The sequence below is a fragment of the Bombus impatiens genome, unplaced genomic scaffold (assembly GCF_000188095.3).
Source record: "Bombus impatiens unplaced genomic scaffold, BIMP_2.2 scf_0852, whole genome shotgun sequence".
Taxonomy (NCBI): domain Eukaryota; kingdom Metazoa; phylum Arthropoda; class Insecta; order Hymenoptera; family Apidae; genus Bombus; species Bombus impatiens.
Genome location: NT_177271.1, coordinates 50,619 through 67,851, shown reverse-complemented (window position 1 = coordinate 67,851; position 17,233 = coordinate 50,619). Strand labels below are relative to the sequence as shown.

The following is a 17,233-nucleotide window of genomic DNA, read 5'->3' as shown; positions in this document are numbered from 1 at the left end:
GCCGCCATATTCGTATATTTCGTTGACAGCGATGGCGATCTGGTCGTCGAGGGATAAGATGTTGCCTCTGGCTGAGATCTACAAGTTTATCGCCGATCGGTTCCCCTATTATCGCAAGGATACTCGCAGATGGCAGAACTCTCTCAGGCACAATTTGTCCTTCAACGACTGTTTCATCAAGGTACGTGGCTGTATCGAGTCGTGTGTTTGTTTCTGTTGCGTGGATTGCGCAGGCTGATGTAGCGTATTAATTCTTCTCACTGACCAGGTGTAGGTTTGTTTATTTTACCTTAAGCCGAATTTACACATTGGGCCAACGCGGCGGACGAAGGCTGCTTTCATCGAGTGTGGTGCAGATTCGGTTTGAAGAACTGGATTCGATAAATGAAATTTATGGAAAATGCGCGGAAGTGCAGTTATTTTCGACAGAGCGTAAATTGGTTAGAATATTAGAAATGGGAATTACAAGTCGCCAGAGGGCGACTGTTGCTTGCTTCGCGCGGGATATCGTGCACGACGAAGCTTCCCTTTAACAGTTAATACGCGATAAAACGACTGGCATCTATAAACGTCGATCATTATGGAGTAGCTCTGGTGTTTTTATTTGCGCGTAAATTCAGCAGAAACGTCGCGCTTCTTGATTAAGAGCCAATTACTTTGATTTCGTAGCTATCGAAACGACGCGTTCTTTTATTATAATAACAGGGTTGCGTACCTATTACGAGGAAGAAAAACAGTTTTCGATTTTTCTCGTGCAAAATCAACAAAAATGAAAAAGAGAAAGAGGAAGAAAGACGACAAGCGTCGACAAAGTGTGCCATGTTTTATAGAAGACACGTCGCAGACCCCATGGGATACGATGTCATATTAGCTAATTTCTCTTTCGCATTTTTTTTTTTTTTCTCATTTTTTTTTTTTTTTTTTTTTTTAGCAAGGAAACGCGTAAACACTTTGACTGCCACGCTGAAATCAAATGTTTCGCCGAGGACGCCACGGGAGTATTTTTATCATTCAAAGCATATAACGACAAAATAGTCATAAATTGATGATGTAAGACAACATTCTTCCCCAATGGACCGTTTATCTTATTGGCGCCTTGGTAACAGTTGATAGCGACATATCATAACAAGGCTTCGTTTATATCAACAAATCATTCGCTTTCGTTATTCTGTCGTGAGCAAAACGTGCAGAATATATTGCTGAAACGTGTGGAAGATATTAGTAAACAGTATTATGATTATTTTTATGATTTCGACGAAACATTCGGCTGAAATGGTAGAGGTCCGCAAGGAAAATTATGTCTGCGATAAACCTATGGTAGTGGTAGATTACAAGAGAGGAAAACGTGCTATAGACTTATCAGATCAAACGATAGCATATTCTACACCACGTAGAAGAACCCTCAAGTGGCATATAAAATTAGCTTTAGAGTTATTGTTAAATACATCAATTTCAAACGCCATGATACTCTCTAAACAAGCAACAAAAACAAAAATCCAGGTATCAGATTTTAGAACGGCACTGGCAATGCACCTTACACAGTGCCATTCATCAGAGCAGTCAAATATACTTATTCGACAAAGATTGTCACACGAAATGCAGAAGAAAGAAGGGCAAGCCTACCTGGCACGAAAATTTTGCAGAGAGTGGTATAAAAAAATGTTAAACAATTAGGATGAAAAATTGCTAAGAATCGGAGGAAAAAGGTGACCACCTATCGTCCAGATTGTATGGATGAGCCACATTTATGTTTAAAGTGTTTTAACACAGTGCACCGTTAGATGCAACATTTCTTCTCATTTTTTTATCCATGTTCTAATAAAAATGTTTAATCGTTCAATGGGGCGCTTTTCATTTCAAAGTATCTTCTATTTATCGGTTATATTCAAAATACCCTAACTGTCAATTTTCGTTCAATTTTTACAATTGTAAGAAGTGGAAGCGCTTCGGTCACCGATGACAACCGTGGCGTCACAGGAGAAACCGTGATGGGCCATATACAGGGTGGTCTGTACTGACGGTATAAGCGGACAGGAGGTGATTCTACGTGAAAAAAGAAGTCGAAAATATAGAATAAAATCTTTTTCTTTTTTTTTAATTTTTCCATCGAGACAACGATCCACAGTGAGATCCGTTATAACGAGACGCGATAAAGTGCGCGCGTACCGAGCGAACATTCAAAGTCGATTTTCTCGAAAACGAAGCCTCGAAGGAAAAATTGTTATTCTATATTTTCGACTTGTTTTTTCGCGTAGAATCACCCCCTGTCCGCTTGTACCACCAGTTACCAACCACTCTGTATGAGCCACGTGGCAGTCAAAGTGTTCAACAACGAAATAGATATTTACTTTGTTCCTATCTGCGTTACGCCTGTGATAAACAATTACGTCTCGAGTAAATACGCCAAATTCGAATGCAATTTTTCCTGTAGCTGTTGCTTTGATGCTTCACAGACGCGACAGCGTGATACGTACAGCGACAGTCGAGCAGACACTAACTTGTTTTCCCAGGCTCGCAAACAAAGCTACAACAAAACGCAACATATACAGTATACAGTTGTCTTTCTCCGATCGGAAAATATTACAAGCGTGGCGAATCCTTGCGCCTGTGTCGTCTAGTCGAACGTAAAAGGTTGTTGCTTCGAGCGGTAATAATTACGAATTTTAAGAAGAAAAAACAAAAGAAAGGACAATTCAAGGAAGACAGTGGTGGTAAGGCGAGGAAACCTTTGGCAAAGCAATTGTTTTCTGCCTGGTAACCGTGAGATCAAAGTGTAGATAAAAGAAGAGGAGACATGATTAATGGAACTTGATTCTCCTTTCCTAGTTCAAACGATTGTAACGCGAACGTACGGAAGTCGACTATTACAGTCTTCGTTTTTTTTTACTTAGACGACAGAAATATAAGCAAAAAAAAAAAAAAAAGAAAAATAGAACGCGACGTAAAGAAAAAAGAAGAGAATTATTTGAACTTGAAAAAGCTTTTTTGATTTTATTTTTTTAATTGAATTGATGAAAAAAAAGGGGAGAGAAACAGAGGAAAGAAAACGCGACCACGTGGAATAAAATACGTTTTACGAGATTTTGTTGGCGTAGGAAGATGCGATCGTGTTGCTAATTAGATGTTACAAATGAAACGACGTGTACACCAGACATTGCGTAGATCTGTATCTGACTACGCATCCGTTTTGTTCGCTCGCGTATTAAAAGATAACACACCGGCAATCTTGTCTTCTTCTTCGCGCTTTTTATCGCGCCAACAGCCCATTAAATTCCAAGGATACAGTTAACTATGATTAATGATTTAGGAAAAATGAGGAAGAAATCTCTTAAGGAAAATATTTCTTCGTTATTTATGTATTATTATATCGCTATACGAGAAAATATCGCATAAACGATCGTTTGAGATCTCCGTAATCTAATCGGCGGCAACATTCCTAAGCTTTCATTTTCCAAATCACGTACAACGTCTAATCCACTTTGGATCCGTTTTTCTACGTTCTTTCATACGTACCTGTGTACGTATATGTTCAAACATCGTATCTTACCCGTACATGTTGGACAAAACACTTTTTTTTTTTTATTGCAACACATTACCAATATCAAGCGACAGCAAACATTTCTACGGACGTTGCAGCATAATCTTCTTCGAAACATAGTATTGCCTTGGCGACTAAGTGATCGCGGATTTTATCAATACCACCTACTGACAAAACCCGCAATCACTTAGTTACCGACCCAATAGATACTTACGTGGTATGTTGAAACAAAAGCCGAGCGACATTTACCGATCGACAAACGATTCTGTTAAACACTTTATCGACCGCTAACGATTCAACAACATACGCACGTCCGACCGGCATCTCAGGCGCGGATTCTCCCTGGCGCCGGCTCTGTTTCGGTTCAGACTCTCCGATACCATTCTTTTCGTTCATCGCGAACGGTACGTTTTTCATATTGGTATAAAACTGTGTGGGGCTTACAATGCAACGCAATTGAAGCAACCGAGCAAGGTACCTTAGTACTAAATAACAAATTACTGCTCAAATAACGGGAAAGATTGTCGACGACAAAAAGCCGATTAATCGGCTATCGGTCGGTAATCGTCGACGATAAAAAGCCGATTAATAGGCTAGTGTGTCAATGTCTACTGGATAAACTCTGAGTTATGATAGCTCTTTCCCCTAATTACCTTATCCTATGGGGTATTTTCTATTGAAAGAAAAGGAAAAAAATGAACAGATGAGATTGGCGAAACGATTATGATCTCAGGTAGAATTAAACTACAATTATCGACAGATTAAATGGACAATTGTGAAATAATATTTTCTTGCCAAACTTCTAGTAGACTACCAACCTTCGACCATCGCTCTGCTCTTTGTTAACTCCGCTGCGTTTTCACTCATTTTCCACCCAATGGTATCCTCGTAAGGTTGAAAAATATTTGAGATTCGAACGAGGAAAGGTCGTTGCCAGTATATAGCTCGTCCCAATTCTACGGCAAATATTTTCCTCAAACGCCGCGAACTCTTCTCGTTGCCGAGCCGAGAGGAAAATTAATGAAAATGAAAATTCGTTGAAGAAACTTGGTCGCACGTATCGAATGTAATTGCAACACGAGGTTTGTGCATGGCGCGATCCTCTGAAGCCAGAACTATCGAACGAATCACGGAAGCAACCGAAAAACGAAGACGAGGAACGAAGAAGGAAGAGCAAAAGGAAGCAGTGGATCCTGGACATTAACTCGATCGTGTTTCTCAGCGATTTGGGTCGAGGCAGGTGCGAAACAGATGGTCGAGAGAAATATAACAGAAACGAAGAGGGAGACTTGTCCTACAACGTTATTTAACACGGCCTCAACACACAGCGACAAAAATAAAAAGAAGATCGGCTCGTTTTATCTCGGCGAATTCGAACGATCGTTTTCCGCCTTCCGATCGTTCTTCAGAGATTTCGTTAATGAGAATTCGTCATCTAAACGGTCAATTTCGCCAGACCTTTTTTCTATTTCTTGTAGAGTAGAAGCTACATGGGTCGTAAGATCGGGATTCTTCTTCTACCACGGACTAATCGCGTTAGTTTTCTGACGAGCTGTTTTATAATAGGCAATAGATTTACATATTTTGTATCGATAGTTTATCGAATCAGTCGCTCAACTTCTTTGCTTGCGCTCGTAAAATAAATTTCCATAAAAATTCCTCGTCTGTAATAAATATGCAAATGTAGCCTCTTCTTAGCTCTCCGTCACTATTTCATTTCTCGTACGATCAAATATTTGAAGTCTCCAAGTGTTTTCATTCCTTAAATAGCCGACGTTACGTTATACAGCCTGTTAGCGAAATCAAATGTTATATTATTCTTTTTATTGTATCATTCTTATTATTGTTCTTGCGTTAGGCTTTCGTAAGTTTGCGTAACAAGCGAGCTACAGATATACGTAAAAAGTCAAATGTAAGTAACAAAGGTAATTAGAAAAAATATGGAAAAATATACAGGGTGGTTGGTAACTGGTGGTACAAGCGGAAAGGGGGTGATTCTACGCGAAAAAACAAGTCGAAAATATAGAATAAAAATTTTTCGTTCGAGGCTTTGATTTCGAGAAAATCGACTTTGAATTGTCGTTCGGTACGCGTGCGGTACGTTATAACAGATCTCACTGTAGATCGATGTCTCGATGGAAAAATTAAAAAAAAAATTTTTATTCTATATTTTCGACTTCTTTTTTCGCGTCGAATCACCCCTTTCCCGTTTGTACCACCACTTATCGACCACCCTATATAATGTTCCTTGCTGCAACATCGACTTCTGTTCTATGTCTTTCAATCTTGTTCCTCATTTCCTAATATCTAATTTACATTGCATCGTTTTAAACGTAGGTATGCTATCTCGGTACTTTAAACAAATTACTCTAATTTTCACTGCGCTCTGTACGAACTTCTTTTTACGCTTCTTTTTACATTCTCTTCAAACTTCACTGTCATAACTTTCCTGTTCTTTTTATTTGTATATATCTCTGGTTTGGATTTGAACAGTGTCTCAGCACGTGTTCGGTCGATTCTGGCTTTTTCCTGCCACATATTTCCCATAGTTCTGCCCCTCATTGATATACAGGGTGGTTGGTAACTGGTGGTACAAGCGGAAAGGGGGTGATTCTACGTGAAAAAAAAAGTCGAAAATATAGAATAAGAATTTTTTTTTAATTTTTCCATCGAGACAACGATCTCGAAATTGTTGAGTGGGATGCGTTATAACGAGACGCGATAAAGTGCACGCGTACCGAGCGGAGATTCAAAGTCGATTTTCTCGAAAACGAAGCCTCGAACGAAAAATTTTTATTCTACATTTTCGACTTCTTTTTTCACGTAGAATCACCCCCTTTCCGCTTGTACCAACCACCCTATATACAAAGCTTCTTTTTTTCCTGATTTTCAACTGTTTCTTTCTGCCACTTTTATTCTTTCGAATATAGTTTTCTATTCACTCCACTTAGCTCTTTTAGCTGTTTGCAGTTGCGATTGTACGAGGAATTTGCTTGATAGCTTTCTGCGATAAACCAGCAGGCGATATTTTTAATCGAACGACGAAGGAGAACGAGGAACAGAGGAGCACGAAGTGGTAACGCAATTTTCTGAGATGTCTCCACATGGGCAGCGCATTTAAATAAATTTACGTACGATTCGACAAACTATCGATACAAAATACAAGTAAAAATGTACCTGTATGTGTATGCCGTTTCATTTGAAAATTATTTCGAAAGAGAGTGGCAAATCTTCTTTTAGGAAGAATTCTCTACTTTGATTCTGTAATTTTCCTTGTTTCGACTGTGAGTTCGTTATAAATACGAACGTGGTAAAAATCTGCTTACAAGGCGACTGGTTCCGCTTGATTTCACTGGCCGATGCTCATGATCGAGTGTAGATACATTTTATCGTTGAACAGGTGCAACATCGACATTCGCATCGGCCATAAATCAAACGAGGTACGAGGTCATTTTTATGATAATTCCCCGGTAATTTCAATTTGCACGAAGATACTCGTACGATGCTTGAAATTTCAAGTTGTTTTCGAGTGTCCAGGTGAAATATGGTGGTCAGTTTTTAAGTACAACATCATCGGTCGCGAGTAGTAATTTCGGGGACATAAAAGCGAAGTAGAAATACGATGCGAGAGATAATGTACGTTGGTAGTGGTGAAAATTGAATTTTGCCCCGGCACTTGTATTTTAATTGTTTATATAAAAATATACATTTTCCTGAAATTATATCGCCACGTAATATAAATTCGTCTTGTACGATATGTATAAAAAGAAGACTAGGTACGTTAGCGTCCAATGTTTGCTGGAAAGCCGAGAAATCTTAAACACCAATTTACAAGGTCGTTTAATTTCATACAATTTTTATACAAAAATATACAGGCTGGTTGGTAACTGGTGGTACAAGCGGAAAGGAGGTTAGGTTGGGGTTAGGTTGGGTTCTACGTTGGGTGCTACGTTAGTTGGATTCTACGCGAAAAAAGAAGTCGAAAATATAGAATACAAATTTTCCGTTTGAGGCTTTGTTTTCGAGAAAATCGACTTTGAATGTTCGCTCGGTACGCGTGCACTTTATAACGGATCTCACTGTAGATCGTTGTCTCGATGGAAAAATTAAAAAAAAAATTTTTATTCTATATTTTCGATTTCTTTTTTCGCGTAGAATTGCGAATTACCAACCACCCTGTATAAAGGATTATACATATTCAACGTGGAATGTATTAGGTTGTCGGAAAAATATCTCTTTCGCGAACGTGTCTTTTACAACAGTGCACGCCACCTTCATGGAAACGTGAAACCAAATCTGTGAAATATCGCGGTGTTTATCTGAACGGAATAAAAATTAATTCGGCAAAATAATATAAAAGTCTATTAACAGCTCATAAAACGGAAGAAACTTTTTCGAACAACCTGATATATTTAAAAATAGGATGAATTTACGTTAGAATCCGATATATGCGAGGACCAGTTTCACGTCAGTTTCCTCTTTTATTCTATAGCAAAGCAAATGTATTTTTAATCGCGCGTTGAATTAAAATAACACAGGTACAAGTAATCGCATATATACACAGTTATTTGAGTAATCATAAATTACAGACGATAATTACGATATCACCGTCGCTATTATTCCTTTTGATACATTGCTTTATTATACCACATTTTTCATCTAGTATTCCGTTATACTTTAACTCAAGCAGAATAATAGCTCAAGCTTTTACACTACGTTGCACGCTGCGCTCTTTTTTGCCAGATATAATAGCTCGTGTTAAAGGAACGAAGAACGAAGATATGAATTGCAAATGTATCGTCAGATGTAACGTATTTGATAACGAAATAAAAAAAAAAAAAAGAAAAGGAAGGATGTTAAACAGTAAAGAGTGTATTGATAGAATGTTAAAAAAAAAAAAAAAAAAATCGAAGATTTTAATGGAACAATAAAATGGAAGTTCCAGTATGGGAATTAATGAGGTCACGTAACTGTTCGGACGAGGGAATTTTTCGCTAATAGAAACCACGCGCCTCTTTATATTTCAAAATCGATAATACAAGAACAATCGTAAAGAATACGATATAACGTAAAATAGCGTAAAATGCTTTCTAAGCTATGTACAAATTCTACCTGCTTGTTACCGCTAAATCAAATTTCCTTAATATATTGAACTACGTTAAATTATAGCCTGTTTGCACGACAGATCATTTTTTAAGTCGTCTTCGAAATGTCATAAATAATTCAAAATAAGCTTTGTCATCGTCATTTTCATCCTATCCATCTCCTCCTTTCCAACATCACAAACGAAATTATCGATGATAATATTTGCCCAAATTTCAAAAACATTTTCGCATACCAAATTTCAAAAACATTTTCGCATAATCCAAATTTCAAAAACATTTTCGCATAATATATATATATATATATATATATACATATCTTGAAACAGTCGAGTAATTTTCATTTACGCGTTTCTGTTCTTTATTGCCGTTCTAAGAAAGCTATTACTATACAGCAGACCGTGGGTATGTATTTCGCAATTCCATTCAAGTTTTTCCACTTGTTGAAACACTTGTGTAATTTTCAATTACAAGTTCCTGTTTTTCACGTTCATTAATTATACATCTTCCGACGTTGTAGGTTTTTGCGATTTTTCAAACACCTCCGCGCCTTTTTCCAACTTTCCAAGTATATTTGGATTTTTTTCCATTTTTTTCTTTCCTTACAACGCTCGATACAACGTGTGTTCGCTCTGATTTCACTATACGCAACATACGTATTAATGTGTGCAATATTCATTCAGCTTCGTATTAACACTTTATCGACCGCTAGCGATTCAACAGCATACGCACGTCCGACCGGCATCTCAGGCGCGGATTCTCCCTGACGCCGGCTCTGTTTCGGTTCAGACTCTCCGATACCATTCTTTTCGTTCATCGCGAACGGTAAGTTTTTCAAATTGGTATAAAACCGTGGGAGCTTATAAAGCAACGCAACTGACGCAACCGAGCAAGGTACCTTATTACTAAATAACAAATTACTGCTCAAATAAAGAGAAAATTGTCGGTGACAAAAAGTCGATTAATAGGCTATCGGTGGATGAGCGTCGGCGACAAAAAGTCGATTAATAGGCTATCGGTTGGTAAGCGTCGGCGACAAAAACAATTAATAGGTTATCGGTCGGTAAAGTGTTAAAGTAGGACAGAGCCACCTTTACCCGAACATTGAAACGTTCGAACGTTCTATCATAGGCGCGTAACATTTTCCATTAACCTAAGCCTTTCTCCGTTTCAAATATGTACAAACTTTATCAGCGTTCATACGCCATGTGCTCGTTCCTTTATTCGACCGAGTGAACTTTCATTATGAGAGTTTAGTATGAAACTAATAGCGTTGCAACTACCGGAACAAGATACGATATAATTAAAACACTGGCAGGTGGCGTAACTGCGACACGGTGTTGGAAAAACCATACGATAACAAACGAAAACGTCGTATTGAAAATTATCCAAAGCACGTAGATTTCTTCGATGCTGTGGACAGCATCGGATATATTGGGTTGGCAACTAAGTGATTGCAGGTTTTGTTATTAGGTGGTATCGACAAAATCCGCAATCACTTAGTTGCCAAGCGAATATTAAACGTACTGATGCAATGAAACGGTGTCGTTACGACGAACACGATAAAAATGTTAACGAAGAGGTGGCTTTTCACGCTGAAGTATTCGGGGCATTCGAAAGAGGACTTAGATGGTTCTAATTACGAAAAGCACGTAACTCTATGCGGTAATTTATGCGGAAAAGAATTATGTGAATTTTGGAGGTTAGCAGCCAAGAAGATACGAAATCCATAGATATTTGAAGAATCTGGTAATCGATCTTAATTTATATTTGAATAAATGAAATTTCATATGGAAAGAGTGTATTCTATCTTAGTAATTAAATAATAGGAAATTAATACGAACTTATAAAGAGAACATATAACAAAGCTGATTTTTATTATTACGAATAATAATACCTTAAATAATATTTGAAAAAATTCCTGTTAATTTTCCTGTTAAGAATCTAGAAATTCAGAAGTGGTTAAATTTCAGAATTCTAACGCGTAACATCGAACATTTTCCTTCGTTGAAACATCGCTGGACATGTCGACGTAACAGATAGCGAGGCAATTATATTCCACTTGCTTTTTTTATAGTCGATGTTCATCGATAAGAGACACGTAAATTAGACGGAACGTATTACGGTTTCTTTATTTGCAAAAGCATGTCGAAACAAATTGAATAGTGGCGTCATCAAATAAATCTTCACGCGGTGTGAGCATAATGAATGCAGCTGTCAATCAGCATAACTGACATTGCTAGTGACGAGCTCGAGTATTTTGCAAACGGGTTGAAACATTCACCAGATTCGAGTGCTCTTTCAATATTTCGATAAACAGAGGCAAAAGCGGTAGACTTTTGTTTATCTCACACTGTCAGACGATATACGGCTGATACAATAGAAATTCATTGCTTCCTTCCCATTGTCTATGATTACTCGTCAAATAATAGCAGCTCACAATAAGATTCTTTCAAACCTTTATTTCTGCATACTTCAAATTTACATAAATACATAGATATTAGTCTACTGATTTAATTTCTCTCTCAATGATCACGTGCTCACCGCCTTTAGTTCAATATCTCGCTATTATTATTTCCACCTACTTAACATTTATACTGAACGTCTAACTCTACAGCTGCGGGACAATGAATCTATTAGGTTGGCAACTAAGTGATTGCGGATTTTATCATTAAGTGGTAATGACAAAATCCGCAATCACTTAGTTGCCAACTCAATAATGGAATTCTAAGTTTCTTCTTTTGGCTCAAATTCCTTCGAGAAACGAACGCTTTGAGGTGTTTCACATTGGGATATCGACTCGTAATTTGATCTCGCCACTCTTATTGTTTTTCTTGAGAGCGTTCGGCACAGACTTCTGCGTGTAGCCGGCAAATACTACGAAAGACAGTTGTCTTCTGCGTGTCGTAGGATTATCAGTCCATAACTTGTTTATTAACTTGTTGATTAACTTGTTGATCTTGGACCTGCATCATCGCAATGTAGAAGAATAACTCAATCCCTATTTGCTCATAAAGTATTCAGTGGCTCTATAGACTGTGCTCAAATCGTCGAGAATTTCAACATCAATGTCCTTACTAAAGACTTCGGACATTAAACACGATCTTATTCGTGCGTAGCCTGGCGATTACATTTTTCGATATACAGGGCGTCCCAGTTTTTCCCCCGCAAACCTTACCAGCATATTTTGCAAGCAAAGTTAAGAAAAAGTGCTATATAAGCGTATAGTCCCTTGAAAGTTTCGTCGACACAGCGTGAGCAGGCGTTGCCACAAAGTCTGATGTTTACTTGGTCGTTGATTTGCTGAAGCAGTCCGGCAATGGTGAAACTTCTATCACCGGTGGACAAGTCAAGGAGAATCAATTCCTCGGTCGTGAAGATCATCAGATATGGATGCTTACTTGCGTCAGGAAGTTATATCGATACTGGTCAGGAGTTGACGCAAAGGATTCGTGGCGTTAACACTAATTTCACCCTATTTAAACTTTATCGTATCGCTTCATAATGTAATATCGTGAAAATTAAGCATATCAATTTTTCCCGATTACTTACAATTTATTGATATTGAATTAAATATACAAACATAAATTGGACAGAAAACGATGTTTGTTTAACCGAAACTAAATGCGATACTCGTATCTATATCAAATAACTTCACAGTTATTTGGCCACTCTCGTCACAACGAATCTAACACTCTCTCCCTCTCTCTCTCTCTCCAGCAACTCGATCAATTCTCTCGACTCTACTCTTCGGTGTCTCGATCAACTCTGACTCTCGCAACACACACACTTTTCGACTCGCACACTCTAACCTTTCGGTCGTCCCACCTTGAAACACGAAACCGTCCTTCTGATCTAACGTCGTTTGATGTTTTTCTCACATCTCTGTAAGAACTAGGTGACTTTAGTCACATAGGCGCTCTTAAATGTAAACGAACCACAGAAGGACGACGTACATGGTTTTTTCTAATTTCAACCGACCTCTAATTTAAATTACTTTACGATATTACAATAGGTTTCAAATTTTCCTATTGTAATCACGGTAGTCGTGCTTTATTCCAGTGCTAATGAAATTTCATGTATTTATAAAAATTTTCATGCGTTACATATTAAGTATTGATTAGGATGCATGATTCCACCGAGAAAGAACAACGAGATATGCAGGGTAACGAAATCAAAATAGCCTAAAGCTTAAGTGATATGTACTTCTACAAACGAAAATACGACAATAATGATGGACAAAGATCATTACGTTTGGGACTTTGTTTATTAGATATTGACATTTGAAAATTAATCAAAATTCCCTTGTGAGTTGGCAATCCTCAAACTTCGCATCTTTCAACCGGTGTGCTGCAAGAACATGCGCAATATCTGATAATTTAGTCCATTGATCTCTTTTCCCTTAAATTGCAAGGTAAAAGCAGTAATCATCCGGCGTAAATATCTTGTCTCAATATAATGTAAAAGATATAATACAAGCGACCTCAAGAAGCCCTAAAAAGTGTTATTCTAGTCGAATATTTCGCAGTCCAGGCACCAGAGCTGAACTTTTTAACGAAGCATTTAACACGATGTGCATTCGAGTCGACACGTACTGTCGCTCTATTGGGTTGGCAACTAAGTGATGCCAATGCCACCTAATGATAAAATCCACAATCACTTAGTTGCCAACCTAATAGTTCTTAACTGTAGCGTGTTCACTAATTGGTAAACAGAAGAAGCTGAGTTCAAAATTTGCCAAGTTATCATCGTATGAAGCGAGGACTTACAAGCAATCGAACGTTTGTTGCTTTCTAAGCAGAATTTTCATTATATTATCGCGAATTTGCATTCTTTATACCAACCAGACGTATGTAGATTGTTCGATTACAGTCTTTATATATACTTTTAGATTGTGTATGGTGTCGACTCGAATGCAGCATCTGAACTAAAAATCCTGAAATTATGAAAAGATAGATATTTCTACTAGAATCTCGTAAAAGCAAGTATCGTACGAAATAAAAATCGCTGAACGTTTTTCATGGTTATATAATATTTCTTTTCTTATTTTTCCTTAGAGAATGCTATCGATATAGTTTGGCGGAAAAAGTGGCATATCCTGTATTTTCTCAAACTTGCCGAGCAACTAACTTTTTGTATCGAACCTCGTCTTAATTCATGATTAAATCACAACTTGTGATTAAACGACGCAATAATGTATATTCTAATAGAGTTTTTCCCGTGTATAAATTGAAATTAAATTAGCTGAACGAAATTAAATTATACTGGCTGTCGTAAACTCTGGTATGCTCTATACATCTGGGCGACAAGGGGAAAAAACAGGGAGTGTCATAAAATAGCATTGGCGAGAAAATTAATATTTTCATCCACGTAAAGAAGAACCAACGTTCGATCAATTTAACTGTATTGTTCATAGAATAAATTTTATACGTCACTTGGTCATCATAAAATAACAATGATATTTATCACAAAATATTCATCGTTTCTCTTTGTACTTTGTTCCAATACAAAATAGACATACTCCGTTTTTGATCACTGGGTATATACCAAATGTTCAATGCTATTTTGTCGAGACAGTTTGTGATTTGATAGGTAGTTTTGCAGTGCCAGTTATCATAAACAGAACGTGTTATAAAATAGTTTTCCTCCATACTCTCTTTATTTATCCTGCACGTTTCTTTCTCGGTTTCATTAAAGCAAGTAATTCTGATTAGTATTCACAAGAAGGTATTAATTTTCATGCGTTTGTTAATTTGCAACAGAGTGCAAACATACATATTGCGCGTACCTGCGCGTGAAATATTGTTTCCTCCAGATAGATACGAAACGTTCTACATATATGCATTTATGTTAATTAAATAGCCGCATGTACACGGTAAGCTCGCCTCTAACGAGTTACACCAGCGAATAGAAATCTGCATTATACGCTATTTCTTGTTTATATAACATTACACGCCTAGTGAAAAATGTGGTAATTCAGCATAGTGATGCGATACAAATCCTCGTGCATCATACCTGATTTGCCTCTTATTTTTTAACAAACTTATTCAAGTTAGTTTGGTTAATGGTATTTAATGCGCATTTTTGTCATTTGTACTTTTCCCTCTATATGAGAAAGAGATATTACCAGTCAGAATGTTCACCTTGACATAACGTATTTCAAGGTCGCAGAAATATTCCGCATAATTAGCAAAAACTCTTCTGTTCTTTGAATAAACATAATCTCGAATAGGTAACGTTAACATGACTTGAATCATGTATGAATAAGGAGAGAACACACTGTGAGATAGCAAGTTGTTTGCTATTAATAAAATCCATAGTATCTTAATTCATCCCATGTTCATATTTTATTTAAAACTCGTTAACCATTTAATTTTAATAAATGAATTTCTTAATAGGGGAATTAAATGGTAATTGCTTGTGTGTTGCCACGTTCTTTGTATATAATTGGATATTGTCGGGTCGTGAGAGAATTCTTGATAATAATTTGTTAACAATGACCGAGGTTCCTTTTTATTTGAGGAAAAAATTCGTGAAACACCTTCAAACAATTCTCTGTATCCCGGAAACTTCTGGTTGCAGGTGCCACGGGGACCCCATCGACCTGGCAAGGGCGCGTACTGGGCTCTGCACCCGGCAGCGCTGTCCATGTTCGAGAACGGGTCCCTCCTTCGCCGTAGGAAGCGTTTCAAGCTGCACAAGCCCGACAAAGAGCTGCTAAAATCCGAGCTCCAAGCCCTGGCGTCCGCCATGCCACCTCCTCACTCCGAATCCTCGCCTGTACTATCGATAAACCCGAACGCACAAACCAGCAGCTTGACCGTTGCCAATCTGCATCGTCTTCGCGACGATTTGCTCCGCTGGGAGCTGCAAGAGCGTCGTCTAACGATGGCATCCGGTGGCAACAGTTCTCCAGGCTTTACGACACCGGAGACCAGCTCCAGCTATTACCTTCTGTCGCCAGAAGTTCGACAGAGACTCGCCGGCACCGACGAGATCCTCCGTGGTTATGAGAACAATTTGTTGCAAACCGGAAGCTGGAGCTTCCCCGGGTTCCAGGTGTCTCCGTACGTCTCTCAGCTGTCCTACTTTCAGACAGACATTCCAGAGAGCAGGCAAATCTGCGCTGGAACCACGGAGACCAGTGTTCCCGAAAAGACTGACTCGAGGGTCTTCCTGGAGACCACGAGAGGCTCCACTGTCGAGTCCACCGACAGTAAAGTTCGTTGTCCCGTGTTGGAGGCTGGTATCTCCAGTCAGACGAGCATCCAACCCGAACAGAAGAAGAAGAAGAAACCGTTCACCATCGAAAATATCATTGCGCCCGACGATGAACAGATTTCTAGTAATTCGGAAGACGAGAAGAGGTCTTCCGGTCATCTTCTGGTTCCCAGGCCGCTTTATGCGGGTTTTTCGTTTGGTCTCACTGCTAACAAGGTTCCGTACGAGACGGCTACTTGAATTTACTAGATCAACGTGCGTCTAGTGGATGATTCGAACGGGGACCCTAGTAGCGCGACGATCGCCGCTTGGCGACGCTAGTGGTCATTCTTGTGACTATGACTGGCGAATCGTTCATCCTGTTCCTGAGTTTTCCCGTGTTTTTGCGACGAAGTTTTGGAAGAAAAGGCTTCTGGTGGTGATAAGCTCGGAAATTTCATTAAAAAATTGTAATATTACTTTGTGTTCTTTCCCCTCTTGTTTCTTTTAGAAAATTCGCAACATTCTCGCGTCAATTTTGTTTGAAACAGACATAGTTGATTTTGAAGTGGAAATTAATTTATCAATTGTGTTATGTATTCATTTTTTCGAAAATTTTTGGTGCTACAGTTTTTGCAGTGGAATGACTTTAAGTCTGAAATCGAGCAAGTGAGTTAGCGTGGTTCGAGTGACGCTTAAAAGTGAAGATAAATATCTGAATGTAACAGAATTGTGGAACTGGTATTATTTGTGCTTTTTAATTAACTAGAAGTGCTTTACGCGTCGTTTGAGCAAAATCGTCGTAGCGATCAGACTAATGAGGTATTTTATTAAAATTAAACGTTTATATGCACGTTAGTAAGAACCTTTGAAATGATTCTTAATCTATGTAACTTATCTAAATTCTTGTTATGGATTATTAATATTCGACTGGTTAATTAGAAACAATGGATAAACTAATTGAATAGGCAAAGTAAGAGGTTACTTTCTAAAGAAATATGTGAAAATTTTGAAAGTTATAAATGTACAATAAACTCGTATAGATATTGGTCGCTGTTTAACGATTTTTAAAACACTCTTCGAAATTGGAAACTACAGTAGATGATGTAATTTATTTCCATGAGAAGATAAGTGTCTCAATTTAAATATTCAAATGAAATTGCTTAAGTAACGAGAAATTATATCAAAGAAGTTTGAAATTCATTTTTCAGATCTGTTTTCTTATTTGTTGAAAGTAAATTACATTTATTTTAGATTCATGTGACTGTTTCAAATAACAATATTTTTATCAGATTTCCAGACTTAAACCTTATATCAAATTCAAATATATCTGTAAAACAAAATTATATCAATGTGACGCATTTAAATGTTTAAAAATTAATGTTTAGATCAG

At 37.8% G+C, this 17,233-nt stretch overlaps 1 protein-coding gene across 1 annotated transcript; it reads left to right on the top strand.

Annotated features, from left to right (window-relative positions):
* Position 1: 1 nt before the first annotated feature.
* On the top strand, positions 2-17,003 carry LOC100744463 (forkhead box protein C1-B-like; the record flags this gene model as incomplete). Its single annotated transcript, XM_033323222.1, has 2 exons — positions 2-181; positions 15,223-17,003. Coding segments are annotated over 2 exons (1,059 nt in total), but the record flags the coding sequence as incomplete, so codon positions are not given.
* Between the last annotated feature and the right edge of the window lie 230 nt (positions 17,004-17,233).